At 38.7% G+C, this 23,751-nt stretch overlaps 1 protein-coding gene across 15 annotated transcripts in view; it reads left to right on the forward strand.

Annotated features, from left to right (window-relative positions):
* The window catches only part of rbfox3a (RNA binding fox-1 homolog 3a), a 1,786,123-nt gene that overhangs the window by 1,349,413 nt on the left and 412,959 nt on the right, over positions 1–23,751 (forward strand). For all 15 annotated transcript variants that reach the window (XR_006315228.1, XM_043714674.1, XM_043714673.1 and 12 more), the window contains one exon: positions 21,111–21,251. Coding sequence is in view for 14 of the 15 variants with exons in the window: in XM_043714674.1 (XP_043570609.1) it covers positions 21,111–21,251 (141 nt within the window). In the remaining variant the exon portion in view is untranslated. The remainder of the gene's footprint in view (positions 1–21,110; positions 21,252–23,751) is intronic.

The following is a 23,751-nucleotide window of genomic DNA, read 5'->3' on the forward strand; positions in this document are numbered from 1 at the left end:
GAAGGGCTCATGCCCGAAACGTTGATTCTCCTGCTCCTTGGATTCTGCCTGACCTGCTGCGCTTTTCCAGCAACACATTTTCAGCTCTGATCTCCAGCATCTGCAGTCCTCACTTTGTCTTGGACCAAGAGACTCTGGTTCAAGTTCCCCCTGCTCCAGTAGTGTATAATAACATTTCTAAACAGGTTGATTAGGAAAAATAGATTTGACATGGCAAGGAGCAGGTGGATCTTGTGGCCCAGAGGTAAGGGGGCTACTACTACACCATAAAAGCCTTCACCAGCAAGCTCTCTGTAATGATCAGCTTCTCTCCATGCATTGGATTTTGCGACTTGGCCGGCTGCTATATGTGAAGATGTTAACCCTTTCAGCCAACTCCACTTGGTACAAAGAATTAATAATGAAATTCAATTAAGTATCAGTGGAATGAAGCCGATAAAATGGTTTGCTGGAATTTCTTGCTTCTAAATGAATTATTGATTGTTAAGTAATATTTCAGTCCATCAGTTTTAACTATAAAACGTTTGTCGTCTATTACAGTTTTAGGTGTCTGTTTTGGATGCAGGAAGAACTCATTACAAAATAACCTTTGTCTACATCATTACAGCTAAAGAATTATAATTAAAATGCACATTTGGAATAAATGAAGAAAGATTTTGTGGCTCAGATTCCCATGCTTAGCTGGTTCAGCCCTACATTCAATACTCGAAGTAGGCTTTAACGAATGATACTGTTGTTTACAGGATAGTATTTACAAATTTAGAAATAAAAGTAAGTATTTGTTCTTGCCTCTAAGATGCAATAAACCCTTAAAATTAATGCTGGGTTTTTAAATCGTTTCAATTTTTAAAAATATCACATTGAATCCCTAAGCGTTTAAGGCGACATTAACCTTGCAATATCCCACCCAAAACAAACTAGAAGTGATGCAGACCTAACATTACGATCCACCTACACATCTGTAGCAGCTGGCCAGCTCAATCATTTAAAATAGTATGCAAATCAGAGTACAGCCGCTATCTTTGCATAATTCCTTCTTTCAGTGTTCTACCAGTTCCCTTCGGGCTGTCATAAAGCATTAGCACCAGTTCAGGGCATTGAGGAGAACAGAGAAATGGGTTGAAAGGCATCTACAACTGAGAGTTTCAAACCACCTTGGATACTTAATTGGCAATGTTGTCAGCAGAATCATTGAAATCTTAATTCTTGTGTGAACAAACTGGTAAATAAAATAAAATCAATCATTAAAAATCATTTAAATAGTTTGAAGTGGAGCAGCATTTCCTGATGGTGCAAATATTTTAAATCTCCATGCCTCAAGCATACATCCCCTGTATGTTTCAGTCTAGCTGCAGCCTATGATTGTTTCTCACTGAGCCCATGCCAGATATTGTCCACCTTCATCTTAGCTATAATGTTGAGGAAGCAGAGTGCTCCTGTGCTCGCCAGTCAATGAGTTGCCTGAAATTCGAGAAAATTGCAGGTTGGAGAGCACGCTAGTGGCAAGTTCTGCTATTCGATAGTGATATTTGATTTGTCTTTAAATTAAATAAAGAGTACAAATGCTGCAACAATGAACGAATTAAAAGAGGATCAATAGATAGTATTCTTGCTTCTGGGTCAATACTTTGAGTCCTAATCCATGACTTGAACATGTAATTTGGTCTGGTATTACATTACAGCCTTGGCTGTGCTGCGTTGTAAAAGGTGCCTCCTTTAGGTGTGAAATTAATTAATATCCTGACTACTTGTTCTGATGATTCAACTGAAAATGAAAGCATTCATGGCATCATTTGAAGAAGAGAATGGGCTTTCCAGGTGTCCTTGTCAGCATTTCTCCCTCTACCTGTCACCAGCTTTGTGGATCCAAGGGATATCAATAATTTTTTGAAAGATAACTGAACTTGTAATGAATAAGTAAAAGGATAACACAAAAGGATTTCAGATTTCAAGACTTTTACTGTAATAAATAAACAAATAGCAACATGGCTAAGCAATTTTAGGGAGGCAACTCAATATTCTAAACCTCAGAAACATTTCCCCATTGAATATTTACATTGACTGAAAATCCCTCTCCACTTTTATACTTCATTCTGTCCTTTTAGTGGACATTTCATTTGTTGGACTCAAGATCAAAGTGACTCTCAATTCCTGATGACTTGCTTCTTTCTTTTTTACCTGTCGGAAAACGTCTAATCCCTAACTGACTCTCAAAGTAGCAGAATAAATTGGGGATTCTTCCCTCTATCCAAGTTAAGAAAACCTTTCATTCTCATTTAAATCCCCACAATCGCAATCTCTCCAGTATGCGTATGAGCTCTCATTTATATTTCACAAGGTGACTGACATGGCCAGAAATTTCTTTGCTTAAATGCAGCATTTACTGTCTCAACCTGTTTTTCTCTCTCTGTCTCTTTTGCTCTCTGTCTTTTTCTCTCTCTTCCTGTCTCTCTTGTTTTTTCAGGACTGTAATATTGAAACATTGACTGTCAATGCTCATCTGTGAAAAATGGCCATTGTAATATATTAACAGACTATGAACATCCACAGAACTTTATCTCCATTAACAGTCAGAGTCATTAAGGCAAGGGGGGGAATATAAAATGAGGGGAATTGCTTAAAAGAAAAATACATGGCCAGAATTTGCACATGAATCCTTTTCACATAAAGGAGTGCTATAGGTGTGGAATACAATGCCTTCCTAATGTTGTATTAAGTCTTCCCCCACGTGTTGCAGGTATTTATCTTTCAACTTACCAACCATGTGGAATTATTCTGAACTAATTTAATTTAAAGCCTTCTCCAAAACTCTAATTGTTAACTGCCTTGTCCAAAGTTTCAGTAGTTACCATTTTCTGCAAAAAAATATGAAAAGTTGGGGTGGCATGGTGGCTCAGTGGTTAGCACTGCTGCCTCACAGCAACAGGGTGCCGGGTTCGATTCCAGCCTTGGATGACTGTTTGTGTGGAGTTTGCACATTCTCCCCATGTCTGCGTGGGTTTTCTCCGGTTTCCTCCCACAGTCCAAAGATGTGAAGGTCAGGTGAATTGGCCATGCTAAATTGCCCATAGTGCTAGGTGCATTAGTCAGAGAGAAATGGGTCTGGGTGGATTACTCTTCGAAGGGTCAGTGTGGACTGGTTGGGTCGAAGGGCCTGTTTCCACACTGTAGGGAATCTAATCTAATCTAAAAAAGTTGTCATTGTATCTGTCTTGGCTTAACTACATGCACTGTGAAAATTAGAGCAATCAAACCCCCCGCTATTGGGATATAACTGTCCCTTAGGTTCTACTGCTCAAGGACCATCCAACTGTCTGCTAGTGTATTTTTCAAATCATTATCAGTTTTTTATCTCACAAATTTATTTCTGAACATTGATGAGAATCTAGATGAATACTTGTTAACACTGATATTTGTATCTCTTACTTGAGATTGGTCCATAAGCGTTTTCCTTCATGACAAGTTTGTGATCTCACTCAAGCCATTAGTCGACAATACTGAACAGGAAGCCCATTAGCTTCTCCCAAAAGGGAAAAGCAGAGGGAGGGTTATTCTCAGCAGTTCTTGTGAACCCACTGGTGGCTTTCACAGAATATCACAGTCCAAGACTTTGGATTAGACTATCTGATCAGAAATGTGATGCATGGAATTGCTAAAGTAATCTTAACTATCCATTCAGTTCAGGGAAGACAACAAATTGTTCAAATTGTAAAGTGATATTGAATAAGTGCCAACTCAAAGTTACCCACTAACAGTCAATGGTCTTAAATCTCACCTCCTGTTCCAAAAAAAAATTTTGTTAGGATTTGCGAAACATCCGCTAACACTTTCTACATGGTTCAACTTCTAATCTCCATGTGTACAAAGGCAGATGTGTCCCTGCTTTAATGTGTTCCCAAGGAAATATCCAGAGTCCAGTAACTGGGTGGACCAGATTTCTGAAAGGCAGACACAATGTGTCAACACCAACTGATATTTTCACATGAATGTGAAAATTAAACGCAGCAGGATCTATAGATAGCTCTGTCAGGCATATTATCAATATCGAAAAATACCAAGTTCAACTTCATGACTGTTATTATTTTGATTTTCTTGAATTTCTTTGGTGCTTCGAAAATGTACTTTTTCTGTTAAAAGTGGTGCAGTAATTCCTCATTGGCAATCTGTCTATCAAGAAAGACAGCTGATGAAATGGGTAGTTCACCACAAATCGGTACAAAACGGTCAGCTGTATGTGTAGGCGCAAGACTCATATAAAAGATAGCAGGTCAGGCAGCACCCGAGGATGCTGTGCTTTTCCAGCACCAGTCTAATCCAGACTCTGGTTTCCAGCATCTGCAGTCCTTGTTTTTACCTCATATAAAAGATACCACAGAGCTTTTCTCCTGCTCCCACCCTCCCTCTCCCTCCATCTCTACTTCTACATTAAGTAGAAGCAAAACATTCTTGCTCTTTACATAGTGGAATAAAGACCTCTGTTTAGATCCTGAAAATTACCCTTCTGTTTTGCTGAATTTGAGATCTAGTCCTCAAATGGCCATTGGTTTTTTAACACTTATTTTGGCTTAAGTCCCAAATATTCTGAAATTTCAAGGGGGAAGGACAAAGAGCGAGAGAGAGTCTGGAAAAATGGCATGTTGATTCCTCCATCAAAATTTCTTGACAGTTTGAATGATTCAGAGTGTTTAAACATATTGTACAGGTTTAAAATTCCTTCCCATTTGGGTTTCCATATGGTTCTGACCTGCGTTAGAATTTCAGATGTTGGTCTGGCAGACCAGAGTTCAGTTCTAAAAAGCACACTCAATCCCCGTGTAGGGGATGTAGAATGTGGAACTTACAACCATATTGGAGTGGTTAAGGTGAATAGTATAAATAAATGTATTCTCTGAGAAAATACATATTTTGGCAAAGCTTCCATCTTGATCTCATCAGAACAATTCACAAGAATGATCAACACAAAGGGAAAACGACATTAATACTGTATGAGAGAAGAAAGCTGATTAGTTGCCAAATGGGCTCTGTTTGGTAAAGGTCCTGCCATGGAAAATGCACCAGATAATGACAACTGACAGTTAAATACAGTGCTTTGTTTCAGTTTTAAACCAGGCAGAGTTTAGATTAGAGAGGTACTGGAAAAGCACAGCAGGTCAGGCAGCATCCAAGGAGCAGGAAAATTGACATTTTGGGCAAAAGCCCTTCATCAGGAATAGAGGCAGGGAGCCTCCAGGGTGGAGAGATAAATGGGGGGAGAAGGTGGCGCTGGGGAGAAGGTAGCAAAGAGTACAATAGGTGAATGGGGGTGGAGATGAAGGTGATAGGTCAGAGAGGAGGGTGGGGAAAGGTAACAAAGAGTACAATAGGTGAATGGGGGTGGGGATGGAGGTGATACGTCAGAGGGGAGGGTGGAGTGGATTGGTGGGAAGGGAGATTGGCAGGTAGGACAGGTCATGAGGACAGTACTGAGCTGGAAGGATGGAACTGCGGTAAGGTGGGGGAGGGGAAATGAGGAAACTGGTGAAGTCCACATTGATGCTCTGGGGTTGAAGTGTTCCTAGTTGATTTAAACCAGGCAGGTTGACTCTTTGGTTGTACCATTAGCTTGAGAAATAAACCAGTGCATGGAATCATTTCTTTTCCTCCATTTGCAATAGGCATGCTACGTTCAGGTGTTGTGTAGCTCAGTTGGTTGCATGACTAATTTGAGATGTAGAATGATGCCAACAGAGTAGTTTTAATTCCACACCAGCTGAGGTACCATGAAGGGCATTCCTTCTCAACCTCTCCCCTCATCTGAGACAAGATAACCCTCAGGTTAAACTACCACCAGGCAACTCTGTCTAATCAGAGAACCATGCGTTCTGATAAGATGATGGCAACTTTATTTTATAATGCATATATATGTTCTTTCTATCTGCAAAGAACAGATCCCTGTGTAGCTTCCAGTACACACAAGTACACCACACAGTGAGCCTGACTGACCATTCTAAATTGGGTGTCAACGTCATTTTTTACACATCCGGCATTATTTAGCAAATATTGTCCAGTGTTGGAATCACATCTAATGCTGAACACTGTATTGTGAATTTTGGAAGAGTAGGGTGGTTGGTTTGGTGTGGGAAATAACTTGCCCATTGCAACCAGCCAAGTTGTTGGGGATGTCTTTGGGCTGTACAGCCCTCTGAAGTTTCCCATGGGGAGGAACCAGAGGCAGAGAGGTAGCCTGTAAAATTTCAAGCTCACTCACTCCTGAGAGCCAAATTCTCCTTCAAAATTACACAACAATGTGAATTATTTAGTTTCAAATGAGTAATGTTAGGTAGAAGACATTTTAGTCTTGACAGCAGCACCATATTAGTAGTAAACACAGCCATTACTACATAATGGTAACATGAAACAGCTGGCTTTGCCTTTTGCTTAAAGAGATGTCAACAAACCTTTGAGATATCTTAACCTTCCGGGGTAAACTGAGGTAGACTTAGAACATTAGGCTTGTTTACAAGTTTCCACAATGCACAATGAAAAATGAGCTGAATAAGGTAGTCATTATCACACAAGCTAGTTTTGATACACACTATTAACAACATCAAGCTGCACAAACCCTGTTTAAATGTTTGCTAATGAGATCAATCCTACTGTGTGTAGAACTGTAGGATAATGTATATAATGACTAGGAGGTCGTTTTGTGGTAGACCTTAGTAAAGAACCCAGCTGGTTTCTCAACAGTTCCATCAAGAAAAGAGACCTCATTTGACTGATCCATTTCAAAGGTGAATTTGAACACAGGATGGAGCCCATTAAGATGTGAAAATTTCCTTATATACAACTGCGGCTTCAAGTATAACAAACATATAATCTCCATGTTAGAAGCATGCATGGCAGAGGAGCAACAGGTGAAATAACTCTAACCCTATAGAGTAATTGTGTTCTTCACTAACCGCGTAATTCTGTAAAGCAATGAAGACATTCTGCCTAGAACACAAACAAGTAAGTTGGATGGAGTCTGCAGGGACTCCATTTACAAAACTCCGGATAAGAGGGGGAAGAACATACCCAATGCCACCTACATCCTGATGGTCAACTTTGTTTGTGGCTGCATCAAGCTGTGTGTAGCCCTTGGTACGCAAACACCCAATGTCACTATGTGCATAGAACATAGAACGTTACAACACAGTACAGGCCCCTCAGCTCTCGATGTTGAACCAACCTGTGAAATTAATCTGATGCCCATCTAATCTACATCGTTCCATTATTATCCATTGTATGTCTAATGTCCATTTAAATGCCCTTAACGTCGGTGAGTCTACAACTGCTGCAGGCAGGCTGTTCCATGTCCCTACTACTCTATGTGTAAAGAAACTACCCCGATATCTGTCCTAAATCTATCACCCCTCAATTTAAAGCTATGTCCCCTTGTGTAACCCTTTATCATCGGAGGAAAAAGGCTCTACTGTCTACCCTATCTAACCCTGTGATTATCTTATATGTCTCGATTAAGTCACCTCTTCTCTCAAATGAAAACAACCTCAGTTCCCTCAGCCTTTCCTCGTAAGACCTTCCGTTCCAGGCAACATCCTAGTAAATCTCCTCTGATCCCTTTCCAAAGCTCCCAGAGAATAAGGAGGATAAATCCCATCAGCCCAAGGGTCTAATCTATTTTCAGATCTTCCAAAATTGCTAAAACCTGTTTGTCAACATCAATCCCATCTAATCTAGTCGCCTGGATCTCCATATTCTCCGTAACATTGCTTTTTTCCAGTGTGAATACTGATGAAAAGTATTCATTAAGCACTTCTCCTATGTCCTCAGATTCCACACACAATTTCCCACTACTGTCTTTGATTGGCCTTAGTCTTACTCTAGTCATTCTTTTATTCCTGATATACCTGTAGAGGGCCTTGGGGTTTTCCTTGATCCTATCCACCAACAACTTCTGATGTCCCCTCCTGACTCTTATTAGCTCCCTCTTTAGATCTTTTCTGGCTCACTTATAACTTTCAAGCCTCCTAAATAAGCCTTCACGCCTCAGGTTCAACCTGACCTAGTGTTGGGAAGAATGGGACTGGCCTTGGTGCCGCTGAATGCTCCAAGGAGTTGGACTGTTCCATATCACCTGTCCTTCATGGAGAAATTTGCAAAGAAAACCACTTTTGACCACAGGTCCATCAGGCAGTGGTCAGCACGTAGTATACTTGAGACCCTGCGGGAAAAGGAGGGGGTGGATCCTGTCAAGTGGTTCCCTGAGCTGACTATCAAAGTCATTTGGCAGAATGCCTCATTGCCAGAACTTTCCAACAAGCACCGAGATGTCGCTGGGCTGAGAAGGGCACTACCCATCAGATCTTTAATCAACTCCCAGACTCTGCGCCACCGCACGCTGCCCTCGAAACTTGTGAGAGGGGGTTGTGACTGTCACACATTTCCTACTGGAATACACCTTTGCAAAGGAAGTCTGGAAAAAGATGCAGTGGTTTTTGTCAAGTTTCATCCTGAGCAGCTCCACAACACGGGATTCTGTGCTCTACAATCTAGTCCCTATGAGACACACCGAGACAAACATTGACTGTGACTGGAAGACCATCAACTTGATAAATGATATTCTTTGGTTTGTCTGAAACTTATTGGTCTTTCATAGCAAGGAGTTGATCTCAACTGAGTGTTGCAGACTGGCATGTTCCAAGGTTCAGGACGACCTGCTGAGGGATGCACTAAAGCTTGGAACAACTGCCACCAAGGTGCGGTGGTGAAAGTCTTTCTGGTGAAGTTAGAGTTCAGTAATCAGACCCTCAGGGTGCCTCAAATATATGTAAGTAAAGTCATGTATACATAAGAGATGTCTTGGGTTTGTTTATTCTCCATGTATAGCGACTGTACAAAATCAAATTGCTCCAGTGAATATGTATGTATATAAAGATTTTTTATAAATAATGGATATTTTTGAAATTTAAAAATACAAATTTCAGTGTGTATGATGGCAGATATGTCAACCATACATCCCAAAGAATAGTGGATGATATAAAGCTGGATATCTCTTTGGTTGTTCACAACAAGTAAGCTACTGATGGCATCCAACTAGCCCAAGCTTGCAAAACTCATGCCACAGTATCCAAAGTTAAATGTGATTCCATGATTGACCAACGTTTTCAAGATAATCTTTAGTACATGTCGAATTACACTGGCAACCAATTTCGGATTGTCAAATGGGCTCACAGTGTCGCACATTTGTGAATACTGGAAACTGGATATATGAATACACAAGGTCCTGGTGTTTGCAGACAGAATATGTACACATTAATATACCTATATCAACTCAACAAGATAAGTGGCAGCCACTTTATGATTTGATTCTCAGCGCAATATTTTGACTATTCAAAGTCAACCTGCCTTTACTAAAATTTAAACAAAGCTTGGCAGTTAACTATCGGTCATGTTTAATTGGTGCTTTCTCCATGTGATGCCTCTACCACTGTCTACATATCAAACAATCAACACACACCTCTCAACCAGTTGAAATGTTGTTTCACCTTTACTTCATTGTTAATTGCAAACTGTCCAGATGAGCGCCAGACAAAAAGTTTAAACAAAATATTTTTATTCTCAAGTTCTGTACTGCCTAACGACCTATAAATGTATTTAAGGAGAAGCTAGATGGGCATATGAAGTAGCAAGAAATAGACTGATGGAGTAAAATAAAGTAATGTAGGAAGAGATTGGAAAGAGTATTGATGGTTACATAGTTCTGTGGGGCCATATGGCTGGATTTGTTCTGTAAATTCTGTGAAGTGAATACTGACAGAAGTCCTGTCTCTCCAGGTGTGCCGACAAACAATATATGTATATAGACAAACTTTATTTGAAACACAATTATAATTTGCTGTTACATCTAAGTGACCCCCATTCATAGATAGGCACACACAACTACAGCTCTCTCTAAAGACTTTTCTTCTTTAACAATTCATAATTTGAGAGTCGATCACTGATTGTTTAAGATGCCTTTCTCATTCACAGTCATTGATTGAAAAATCTAGAGCTCTATGTTTTATGGAGGAGGAGGGCCAAATTCTGACAGCAGATCCCCCTAGACTGAATTTGAATGATGATCATCATTTCCCAAGGTCTCCAATGGCATACCCATTACGCAGACCTTATGTACCGCTTCAGTTGTTTTGTGAAAGATAATTCCCGAATTGTTTAATTAAACTGATAATCGACAGATAATATGGACTCTTGTGTTTGTTGAAACTGCCAGATGTTCTGCCATGTGTTTCCTAGAATGCCAGTGGGCTGGAAAGAACAGTTACTCCACAGATCATTGGAGAAACAAAACAAAAACTCTCTCTGTCATTGAACATGTATAGAGAGGATTGTTCATTTTTCACTAACCTTGTATTTGAATGATTATTTATAGTGGGTAGGCATTGTTCCCACTGAGTTGAAATATACATTATTACCATTCTATCGCTTTTGGTGTCTCAATTCATTGTCTGCAAGAGTAATCCCATGGGATGGATAATACTCCATTGCAACTGACTACTTATATTAAATCAATTTAAGGAAATCAATAAATACTGGTATATCTCTCCAGGCTTTATTCACAGTTAGACCAAGATCTGAAGTGCCAAGCCTGATGCTTATGACAGCAACCTAAATACAAAAACAATTTGCCCATCACTGTGTTATAGTCATCTACTGAACCAATATTAAAACATTGTTGACAAGATAGACAAGGATTACATGTGTTGCTGATACTGGAAATACAATTCTTATGGATAGGTAAACGTTATTCCTGACTGAAAATTGTATTTTTAAACTTTACTCCAAAAAGCTTTCATTACGAGAAATTCAATATATGCATTCATAGTAGGAAGGTGCACTCGGTGGTCAATGAATCAGAGATCCAATATTGCAGTTCTATATTTGATTCAAGTCCCTTTCAGGTGAAAGCTCCCCAATGAGATTGTAGAGTTACACATTTGCCCATTTTTGTCAGTAATTTATGCTTTACACACATATCTGTTTTATATGTTTATATATCTACTTAATTTACTTTCCCTCCATCCCCAAGCCATTTTTCTTAGTCATTCAAATAATTAGAAGATTAATTTTCCAACTGTTTTCCCATGGTGGATTTGTATTCCTTACCGAGGTTGACAATAGCGTAATGTTGCACAAGGTTTTTGCTATTATTGAATTTTATTTGTGACCTTGGATTGTCATGGTGCACTGTGGGTATTTTAGTTCCATGAGAGAGGATAGAAATGAAGCTTCCATGATGCATTGCTCTTGTCATATGAAACCTTACACAAGACACCTTGACCACTTCAAGAATTTGATTCTGTCTTGTCATGTGATACAACCTTCTCAAGCTCTGTGAGATACTTCATTGAGAACAGACCTTGGACTGGGCTGGAGAGTGTTAGTTATGAGATGGAGCAGAGCAGACTGAGGTGAATGCAATTACGAGGGTAGACAGTAAGGAACTTTTCCCATTAGAAAGGATTATTGACCAAGGGGCATAGACTTAAGGTAGGAGGCAGTAGTTTTAGAAGGGATGTGAGGAAAGGTTTTTCGCCCAGAGGATAGTGGGAATCCGGAACTCATTGACAGAAAGGGTGGTAAAAGCAGAAATCCTGACAGCATTTGAGAAGAATTTAAATGTGCACTTTCAATGCTAAGGCATAATGGGTGATGTGCCAGGTGCTGGAAGATAGGATTAGAAGAGTCAGGTGTTTGTTTTTGACCGACACAGACTCGATGGCCAAAGGACCTTTTTCCTGGCTGTAGACCTCAATGACTTTGCCGTAGCTTTATTGTAGGCTGCTGAAAAATAGAATGAAACAGGTTAGAATGTAACAAGTTCCCCCCCCCTCCCCCCCCACCCGAAGCTGAATCCATCTGACATAGGAATTATTTTGCATGGCAAATGTACATAAGCCAGGTAGCAGCCACTTTACATACAGGGAAAATTTGTTGGCATGGCATTGACATACTGTCTGCTACAACAATAGTTTTCGATATGTGATTTGTGGATTCATGAGGCTTTGGATAGATTTTGCAAGTTATTTCTGCAAAATAATGTGAAAGTGAGTCAAATGTGAAAATACAGTTGCACACTTGAGCTAGCTGAACAGGAAACATTGAATAGAGAACTGCAGAGATTGGCGTGTTTGAAAACACGCTTTCTTCTAAACATATCTTAGATAATCTTTACCTGTGTAATTTCATATTTTGTGTTATATGATAATTTAGATACAAATCCAGTGCAAAGCCTTGAAAGGAATCATGTCACCAATGCAGTTTAAGAACTGGTGGGCCCAAAATGGACATTGCTGTCTATTTGGAATGAAAATTTGAAATAGACACCACATTATAACATCTTCCTGTGATTCTCCATTGAGCCTTCAATGGTGTAACATAGAGCATGATTGAATAAGTTAATAAAATGTGAGTATATTTACCTTGTCAGTTTTAAGAAAACAGCAATTTACTTTTTGTTCAGCTACTCAAAAGATTGGCACCCAAGTGAGAATCATTCAGATACCTTGCAGGTCTTCACCTGACTACTATTCCCAGCTACAAAAAGAAACATTAGCCTGACAAGATCTTCACAGCGTCATTTGGAATGAAGCCACTTTGCCTCATAACTGTGATTTGACCATTTCTGTAGGCTGAATGTCTTGAATTAAAGTGGAACTTTGCAAGGTAATAATAGATAATAGAATCCCTACAGTGTGGAAACAGGTTATTCAGCCCTTCATGTCCACACCGACCCTGTGAAGAGTATCTCACCTAGACCCCACTCCTGTAACTCTGCATTCCCCATGGTTAATACATCTAACTTAAAGATCTGTGGGTACAATGGGTAATTTGGCATGTTCAATCCACCTAACCTGCACATTTTTGGACTGTGGGAGGAAACCAGTGCAGACATGGGAAGTGCAAACTCCACACAGACAGTCATGCAAGGGTGGAATCGAACCCGGGTCCCTGGAGCAGTGAGGCAGCAGTGCTAACCACTGAGCTACCAGCTGCCCCTAATTATGGATCTGGAAGACCATTTTAGGATGGTTATCCCTGCCACTCCATCTGGCAATCCAATACATGTGTTGATTACTTTTTTTGCAAAGGAATCTTTCCTTTGTTTACATTTTATTAGTTTGAATCCGCATCCCTTTTTAATATTTTTGAAGTTCAATATAGTTTTTTTTGTTCGCCTTTTCTGTAGCCGCTTCTATACAATTACAATATTACTTGGGATTTGTGCCAATTTCCCTTCATTTACAATAAATTTATATTTGCTTTGAGAGATGGGGACCTCGATTCTCCTGCTTTTGGGTTTTCCCAGTGTTTCGAGACAAGTTAAATTCAGCATTTCAGGGGTTTTAATAGAGGTTTGGACAACGAGAACATGGAGAGATATTGCCTGTTGCAAAGGCAAAATTGGTGCCACCATTAGAGACAAAGTCAGGCAAGCAGCTTAAATCACTGAAGAACATGAAATCTATATTTTGAAAAAAGACTGTAGTTATTCTTTGAACTAGGAATCCAAGAAAGCTGCATCTTGAGGGGCCTGGGTGTTACACTTTACATTCCACCCATTCCACGCCACCCCCCCCCCTGTCCAGAGATCCAAGCAGAATCCTCTTAACCCATGTAATTACAGGGGCAACCTGAGGTTACAATTAATACTGGACTCTGAAAATCCTTCTGTCATTCAATACAATTTAGGTGTCTTCTTCCAAAGATCAAAATTTTACTTACCATGGAAGTGATTCCTTTGTTCCTTGGCAACCAGAAGGCCATGATATCCAAAGTGCATTTTGTTTTGACGAAGAAACTCAACATTCTCCTGGTTCAGCATTGCATGGACTTTTAATTGCTGAGTCTACTAAAACTCCCAAGTTTCTCTGGGCCAGCACTTATAGCATCATCCATTCCTAATGGCGCTTAGAAGATGATGGTGAGATATCTGTTGAACTGCTGTAGTCTGTGCTGTAGTGACTTCACAATGCTGTTAGGGAGGGAGCTCCAGGACTTTGACTAACTGACAGTGAAGGAACAGCATTATAGTTTGAATCAGGATGAGTGCTAGTTTGTAGGGAAACTCGATGTATCCTCATTCATTGTCCTTCGTGGTTCCAGCTTTGTAAAGTGCTGTCGTAAGCGACTTAGTGCATTGTTGTGTGCAGGTTTTAGATGGTACACATATACCACTGTGAATGTAGAAGGTGGTGGATGAGTTGCTATGTCTTGGATTGAGTCGCATTTCCTGAACATTGTTAGTGTAGCACTCACCCAGACAAATGGAGACCATTCAATCATTCTCTTAACCTGTGATTTGTAGATAATAAGTAGGCATTAAGGAATCAGAAAGTGAGTTACTAATCCCAGAGTTTAAAGCCTTCTTTTGGGATTACAGCATTTATATGGCTGCTGCAGTTCAGTTTCTGGTCAATGGTAACCCCAGGGTGTTGTTAGTGGAGGATTCAATTATCGTAATACAAATAGATGTTTACTAATACATAACTTGAGTATTGTAAAAAAAAAGCACACATTAGTCAAAGCTTTTTATAATCAGCTCATCTTGCAAATTGCAAAGTTTATATTTATTTATTTATTATGTGTGAGAGCTGAATGCTGACGAGTTGACAAATAGGATCTCTGATTGGTAGAGATATTTCTATCGAAAAGCATTAGTTATGTGATGACTGATTATGAAATGGCATATTTTGCTTAAAGTTAAACCAAGTAGTTTGACTTTGATTGGTCAGGACATTGCTGTGAGAAATGAACCAGTATATTGCCCTTCTAATTCATGGCATCAGTGTAGGCTGCTGAAAATTCACAAAAGTGATTTTACTGTACTCTCCATTTTATCTATGACAAGTTCTATATAATATGAACTGGCCAAATGGTTGTGTGAACTGCTAAACTCAGTTTAAGCAAGTATCCACTGGCACAGTGAGGACTTCTTCATATCTGTAAATATCATGCAGGACTTGCATGTCAAAAGCAATGCAATGTCCTTGTGCTCATTTGACATTCCTAGCATATTCACCATTGTACCACTCAACAAAGTGATATACATCTGTACTGCAGTACTATATCCTGGTAATCTCTAAACATTGTTAACTAATTTGGGATTTTCATGCTCACAATACAGTTGCATCAACTGATGTATACTAATACACAGCGCTCTTTTCTCTGCAAACAGAAAGAATACAGCACCCTGTTTCAAATGTGTCTGTTTCACCTCAAGAAAATAGTTGATAGCCATTTGTTGGTTCATTTCTCAGGGTAATGCCTCACCTAATCAGAGCAAAACTTTTAAACAAAGCCTGGCTATTATTTATCCATCATCTTTAGTTGGTGCATTCTCCATGGCAATATCTTTACTATCAGAGTTCACTTGCCACCCAATCAACCTTCTCCTCTAATACATTATAAGTGCTGTTTTTCTCTTGAAATTGGATTCTTGTGAATTGTCCTGATGAGTGCAGGACATAAAATTTTGACAAACTGTGTATTTTTTTCAATAATACTCAAGACTGTCACATTGATGAATGTGTGGTGGTTTGATTCCATTGTATTTGATGTGTTCATTGTGTGGAGCTTGTGTGGCACAGATGTCACTTGCCATTTATCAGCCCAAACCTGAATATTGGCCTGGTTTTGCTGTTTATGGATCCAGACAGCTTCAGTTCTTTAGTAGTTTAGAACTCATTCATGATACTGAACATTGTGCAATCATCAGCAAATATCTCCACTTCTAATGTTATGGCAGAAGGAAGTTCATTAAAGAACCAGCTGAAAATGTTTATGCCGGGAATACCCTCTGACCCCCCTCTGAGCCAGGAGGCCCAGGATCAAGTCCATCCGCTCCAAAGGGGCTGATAAAATCTCTGAACAGGTTGATTAGAAAATATCTATGATGAAAATCTCCTGCAGCAATGTCCTTGACTGAGGTTATTGATATCAATCCCCTACAACTGTCTTCCTTAATGATAGCTATGATGCCAACCAGTGAAGCTTCCTTCCTGATTCTCACTCATTCCAGGTTCAGCAGTGATTAAGACTAGTTGAGGACCTATACTGTCAAGAATCTGACTCAGAAATGAGTGTTGCCGCTATAAGTATTTGTAATTGTATTTGTGCCGCATCAGTGTCTGCTCTGTGAGCTTTTTAAGCGTAGCTGGTGCCAAATGACCTATCCTTGTCCCTAGTGTATTCACAACACATTATACCTAGTTCCCCAAAGCATTGTAATATCAGGTAAGACAAATTGGGGTACATTCTATCATTGTTTCATCTCATTGTACCCAATAAGCAGTAGTCCCAATAATAGTTTACTCAGAAATCACTATTGACCTCTATAATCTTTCAACCCAATACATTCATTTACATCCTAATAGTTAGACTTTGATTTATATATGACTACTTTGACCCCATCTTTGCTTATTTCCTACTTTCTCTTCTCATTATGTACATTTTCAAGGCAATTTTGGCAATTTATTTTTGACCATGTTGCCCTTGACATGTACCTTTTTTCCTAGTATTTATATTTTCCCGGCTGTTATTTGTACAGCATGTTCTAACAGTATTCTCCTAGCCAGTCTGCTTAGGATAATGATGTAGCTTTTGTTTATTGCAACCTTTTCTCTTTGAAAGAGGTTGAAGTAGTTTCCAATAAAGTGTAAAAAGAGCTAAATAGGCAGAGATTAACGATACTGCCACAATAGTAATTAGGAGTGGTAAAATTAGATCAGTCTGCACTATAGAAGTTTTGTAAGTGGTGAAATGTAGAAACTTGTTCCGCGTTGTGCAATTGCAGCATCTGCTATAGATTTTCCTGCTGTGCCAGGTTAGACGGTTAGTTGATTTTCACTCAGTGCTTGCTGAAATGGTTTTCCAAATCTAGTTACCAATCCTTCCATTCAGCTTGAATCAACTGCAAAATGAAGATACAATTGCCAGAAGATTAAAATGCGGACTATTGAAATATACATTTGCAAATCTAAGTCAGTGCTTCTAGTTAATTGTTTCAAATGCCTTAGATGTTTCTCTTTGAAATTCATGCTTAGAAATGGCATCAGTTGACCATTTGAGATTTCTTGTGTATCCTCAAAATTCCCAAAGAGACCACATTATTTATTCATTATTTTATGATCTGTGTGAACCAAGATCATTTTCGCTTAAATTTACCTTTGGTCATTCAAATTGAATTGATATAAAACATCTCAGTTTTAAGAGTAATGAGTGCCCATGTTGATTCAAACACCAGTTCCAAATTATTACAGGTTTTAAGGAATAACTGAGTTGTATTTAACCCTTAGACATAAGCTTACACAGAATTCAAGTTTTCCTGGCCAGCCATTTATTTTCAGTTGTCAGATTATACAATATAATGCTTGGAAAACTGGATTCAATATAAAGCTGCTCAGCTGTTGGATTATTCACATTACTACATTATCAAGCATCTTACACGAAAATAAATGTTTAGAACAATCATCAATATAAGACCCTGTAATACTTTTAGAAAGATCAAGTCTTTAATGCATTTGGTTTGGATTTTTGAGGTCAAAGAAAGCTGAAAGATACCCACTGTTCAATAACTTTGCAGCTGCCCAGACTTCTACTGAGCTTTAGTGTGACAATGTAAAATAACCAGAGAATTTCATTTACTGGGGTATCCTCTGTAGAAGATCTGGAACTTTATGAATTGAACAAACAGTAGTGTATCTTTTCAATCAATCAGATGCTTCCACTTACTTTTCTGACTTATTTGTTAAAATCCACAGCTCACAGCAACTGAGGGGAAATAAACTGGCTTTCTTCAGGCTTGAGGTGCTTTTTTTAACTCCAGAACTATGGACATATCTTTCTTTTGTGGAAGTCCAATGGATTCTGACTCATACCCATAAGCTGTTCAACTAGTTGGAAGCCAATCACATTGTTGTTGGCAGGAAGACGGCATTTGTCAATGGCACCATTCCACAGGCCATCGAACCTTCTGAAGATAGGTCACTGGACTTAAAGTGTTAACTCTGCTTTCTTTCCACTGATGCTGCCAGACCTGTTGAGTTTCTTCAGCAATGTTTGTTCTTGTTTCCAATCTTGTTGCCTGCCAGGTTTCCCACCAGATATACCTCCTGGCTCCAGTTCATCCCCCACTGCTTGAACAAATAGCAGTGTAAACAGCACATACAATGAGTGTCAGACAACTTGCTTTTTTAAGGTGCAGTAATCCTTTCCACATATTCTTGTTTTTTTAAAAGCAGTCCTTTTCCCATTTTAGTCCGTAATCAGGAAAACAGGAAAATAAAGAAGATATTATCTTTACATTGGCAAATTAAGCATCCTATGCAACTCTGCTAGAAGTGATAGTAATAATTCTGCACATATAGAACTTAAAACAGTATTTAACTTCATATTGATTAATTTCCCTCTCTGACACTTTCTTTGTTGACCAACAGAAGCTGTAGCGCAGCTAAAAAAGTGAGAATCAAAATCTGTGGTGACTGACTGAGAGTTTACTCCTGGTACTGTTTTGCCTTTGTTTTGGTGGATACTAGCTAATGTACAATTTTGTACAGTTTTGTTTTCTCACAATTGTTATTGCTTACTCAAGTCAAATTCTGAACAGTGTAGTGACAACATGGAAAAATTAAACCACCCAATTCCTTAGACAGTTCATGATGCAAATTCCTAACAGTAGAAAGGGTGGGGTTCTATCATGTCCAAAGATTAGATGTGAAGGTTAAGACTTACATGATAAAGATGCTTTATTTGTGAAGTAGGCCTAAGTCATTGTCTGCAAAATATCAAAATTGATAATATAGAAAATTTAAAAGTAAAGGTAATAAATTAAGCTTAAATTACTCATAAGAGTCTGTATCTGCTGGGAACACTTCCATTGCCAGGCATCTCTACATAGAGTTGTCTGTTGCATATAATTGTTATAAATTTCACAGCTGTCTGACATCACAATGATAGACGAAGAATTGTTTAATGCAAGAAAACCTTTTAAAGAGTACTAGTATTTATTCACAATGGCAATATTGTTAAGTCCCATTAATTTCTTTTTGCCAGGGAATGTAATGTTTTTCCTATTGATTTATCACAATTACTATGATTGTCATGAGCTACTATTGGTATGACAAGGAAAAGCAGATTCTGTTAATATCATACTGGGTTTCTACATATTACAGTAGCACAGCATCCATGGCCTGCCATTCTCTGAATGATGTACATTCCCACACACAAAAGCTAACTGCCCTGGAACAAAATTCATATGAGTTTTTGTTTAAATCTTTGTCAATTAGCAAACGTACAGTTTAACAGAATCTTACAGCAAAATAAGTGCAATATCAATAATTTTATTTTCATTGAAATTGCTGCACAAATCCAGTTCCTGTAAGTCATTCAAACCAACTGCCATGTTGATGATAGAGGACTATTGTGATGATCTGAACCAGCTCCAGTCTTTCATTGACCAGTTTATGTTCAGTGTTCAAACATACAAATTATATTGTTGCAGTCAATCGCAATCTCTTTTCATGTTTGACATATCACCTTGTTTTAAGTTTGCAAAAGATCAGAAGAGCAAACTGTTACAGCTCAGACATAAGCTCTGCATTGTTACTGACACACTGGGGGTTGAGAGTAATTGACATTCCATCAAATGATACAGCTTCATGAGATCATTCTTAATTGAGAAACTATCCAAAATCAGCTTAGTGTTTGTGTTCAGCCTTCTCGAGTAATTGGCAAGAAAAATATGTTCGGGATTTCAGGGCACATGAGTAACTTTTCAGAATCAAAATTACTGTATATGAAATATTTTGAAGACATAATTTACACAGAATCAAAGAAAGTCCTGTAATTAAACATGGTCAGTATATTGTGAGCTATTATTTGATTATTCCTAAGGTGTGGATATTGCTAAGGCTGTGGGGAGCATAAGACCTCAGTCAAGAATCATTTTAGTTTTCCCACTTAATAATTTTTAACTTTTTACACCCCACTTAATAAGTGAATTGACATCAGTTCTACCTTTATATATGAGCTAATGGTGGATTTTTGATGGAGGTTTTTTCACTCACTCAATGTTTCAATGTGCTACTTGAAAGTAGTGTTTTCCTTAGAATGGATTATCTTAAAGATTGTTTTGTATTTCCCCTTTTGATTTATGTGACCTTTCTCCCACAGTATTTTGTTGAAATTTGATTCTGCAAAAGAATGAGAGTTGTGGTATGAATCCTGGTCAGATGGTGCAATTGGCTGTGGCCAAATATGGTCCTTGAATAAAAGTGTAGTCACATTGGCTTTATCATATTGTTCTAGAGGACATAGCTGTTGCATAAGTTACAATAATCATGCAAATACCTTTCTCTGCCACTTAATGAAACATACTGCATACTGAAACCTTTTGACATATTGCACAGTGCTAAAATATGGAATTGCATTAAACTTGACAATTAGTTCAAATAGCAGTGCTGGGCCCATGATGCTCTTTTTTGTGCATAAATGTTTTTAATCATGAAGTTGGACTGAGAACTGACTGAAAATATTACTGTATTAGATTTGTAGGTGTGATGATTGTTGTAAAACCATCAGCACTTCTTCAGAATACATTGAGAATTCCTCAGATCCTCTTACTAATTAGTTTGCCATGATCACAAAATAAGTCACATGATTTTTCAACATCTTAGAAATGGAGCAATTAGCTCCATGTAATTATACTGGGTGTAAAAGACAATTTCACATTTTTGCATAGAGGCCAGTTCCTAATGAACACTATTTTCGTTCCGAGATTTGGTCTGCAAGTGATCTATCAATACTCAAATTGTCCTTTGTTGTTGTTCCCTTGGGTTGTTCAGAACAATGCACATTCCAACATTAAATAGATTGTACTTTAAAAGAGAATAGTAAGAAAGGAGGGGACCATGACTAATGGGGAAGGCATGCAAATATGGCTCTTCAATTTGACAGTCAATTTGGATTCAAAATGGCTATTTTGGGAATGAGAATGCCTCACCTTATGTCATGGCTGGCATGCTTTGCGTGTTACTTGCCTGTTGTTTTATCATTGCCTTTTACCGTTCTCCCAGCAGACAGATGAAGCCGCACAGACAGATTCGTCACAGCAGCTACAGTCATCAGAGACCACAGAGAAACAGCAGCCCAAAAGGTTACATGTCTCCAACATTCCCTTCCGATTCAGAGACCCTGACCTGCGACAAATGTTTGGGGTAGGTTCATAGCTTTTAATCGTAGATGTAGCAAACACTTTCCCTGCCTCAGAAATTCTGAGCTCTGACATGTATATTCACACTTGGTCAGCATTCTATCATCAGGTGCAATGGAAGTAGACAGCACAACCTTTATTGATTGAATGGTTTACAGATTGGATGATTGATTGTAATTTTACAGGAGAAAGAGATGGTGGTAATTTATTGTGGCAGTGTCAGCACACTTCAAAGGCCTTTAATTAGGGATTTTGCACTTAATGCCAACATTTCCAATCAAGTGATTTGAAGAAGCTGTATTCTTCATTTTGACAATTTACTACAAATGTGCTGAATTACTAAATGTTTGAAACTGTTATTTTTTAATTTAATGTGGAATAACATCCCTGCTAACTTCCAGAGCTGCCACTTTTTACCACCAAAGGTTAAGACAGGTACAAATCCATGACCCTCTCCCCTTAGGCAATCTTTTGTTACAAGATATTGGTCTCATGATAGTAATAGTTGTTAATTGAAACAGAGAGCAACACATTCTTTCTGGAGGAACTTGATTATATAATCTTTTCCATATAAGTATGAAAGGACATGCTATGTTTAAAACAAAGTCTAATGACAGTACATGCATACCCATTTTTAAAAACAATGAATGGGGAATGCAATTCATTTGCATCAAATGCTCCAAATCTCTAATTAAATGATCCTGCATGAGAATTAAAATTGGGCTATGGAACCGTCCAATCATGCCTTTACATTGTCACTGCATTCAGTGTATATTCTGACTACAGTCTTAAAACATGAAGCCTGCTACAAGTAGACTGAGGGCACACCATTTTTGATCTTTTTGCATTAACTGCTTGTAGTAGTTTACCTCTCCCAGAGGTCAGATGGCTGTCAACTGCAATAAATTATTTATAAACTTAAAACCTGACTTGGTGTGCGTCCTTTCTCAATAGAACCTAATAACAACACATTATATTGAATTTGGAGATTACGAGATATCTTTTCCTCTGGGTATTAATTTAAATTAATACCCAGAGGGTATCTGGGATGATAATAAACAAGTCTGTAGAATATGGTACCACACTTTTTATTTCCATTATGATGGCTCCTTCAAGTCTTGCTCACAGCCTGGAATGAATGTTGGTACATTAATGAAAAGAGGAAACAGAAAATAATGTAACGTGTTTCTTCAGGAGTCTGAAACCTTTTTAAAGACATGTCTGAGAAAATCCTGAAGAATTGTGCAGCAGCAGGCTTATTTAGAAACCAAGTCAGACTCAAGGCTGATTAAATCCTCAGGATCTGATGGCCAACATCTTTGGGTTTTAAAGGAGATGACTGTAGAGATTTTGGATGCCTTGGTTGTAGCCTTTCAAAATTTCCTAGATGCTGGAAAGGTCATAGTGGATTGGAAAATTGCAAATGTGACATCCCAATTCAAGAAAGGAGGCAAGCAGGATACAGGAAACTGTAGATCAATTAACCCAACATCTGACAGTGAGAGAATTCTGAAATCTATCGTTAAGGAAGAATGCAGGATGGTTATAAGGCAACAGTTTGGAGGTCTTTTATTTGAGGAAAGATATAATGGCAGTCCAGAGAAGGTTCACGAGCTAATGGAGAAGAGGTCAAGTAGGCTGGGCCTATACTTCTTCAAATATAGAAGAATGAGATGTGACCTTATTGAAATATATGAGATTCTTAGGGGATACTTGTTAGGATGGATGTGGAGAGTTGTAGGAGAGTCTAGAACCAAAGGGAATAATTTTAAAGTGTGGGTTCGTATATTTAAGACAGGAATGAGGAGGAATTTCTTCTCTCAGAAGGCAGTGAATCTGCAGAATTCTTTCCTGCAGAAGGCTGTTGAGGCTGGTTCGTGAAGTATGTTCAAGGTTAAAAGACACACATTGCCATCAGGAAGAGTTTATCTTTGCTTGTACATAATATGGTCTTCATCAAGCAGCGTGAAAACATTTTTAACAATTATTTTCAAAATTCTTTGTGGATGCAACAAGCATGGTGGATAGAAGAGCCAGTAAATGTAATGTATTTGGACTTTGGAAAGTCATTCAACAAACTGCTACATTAAAGCTTACTGTACCGCTTAAGAATTCGTGGCATTTGTTACAGATGGAGGATTGCCTAACAACAGGGAAATATATTTGGGATAAATTAATCATTTTTATATTGACAAGTTGTAACTAGATGGGCACCACAGGGATCTGTGCTGGGCTTCAATTATTTGCAGAGCTGAAAAATGTGTTGCTGGAAAAGCACAGCAGGTCTGACAGCATCCAAGGAGCATGAGCCCTTCTTCAGGAATGAGGAGGGTGTGCCAAGCAGGCTAAGATAAAAGGTAGGGAGGAGGAACTTTGGGGAGGGGCATTGGGAATGCGATAGGTGGAAGAAGGTTAAGGTGAGGGTGATAGGCTGGAGAGGGGATGGGGGTAGAGACGTCGGGAAGAAGATTGCAGGTCAAGAAGGCGGTGCTGAGTCCGAGGGT

The sequence above is a fragment of the Chiloscyllium plagiosum genome, chromosome 24 (assembly GCF_004010195.1).
Source record: "Chiloscyllium plagiosum isolate BGI_BamShark_2017 chromosome 24, ASM401019v2, whole genome shotgun sequence".
Classification (NCBI taxonomy): domain Eukaryota; kingdom Metazoa; phylum Chordata; class Chondrichthyes; order Orectolobiformes; family Hemiscylliidae; genus Chiloscyllium; species Chiloscyllium plagiosum.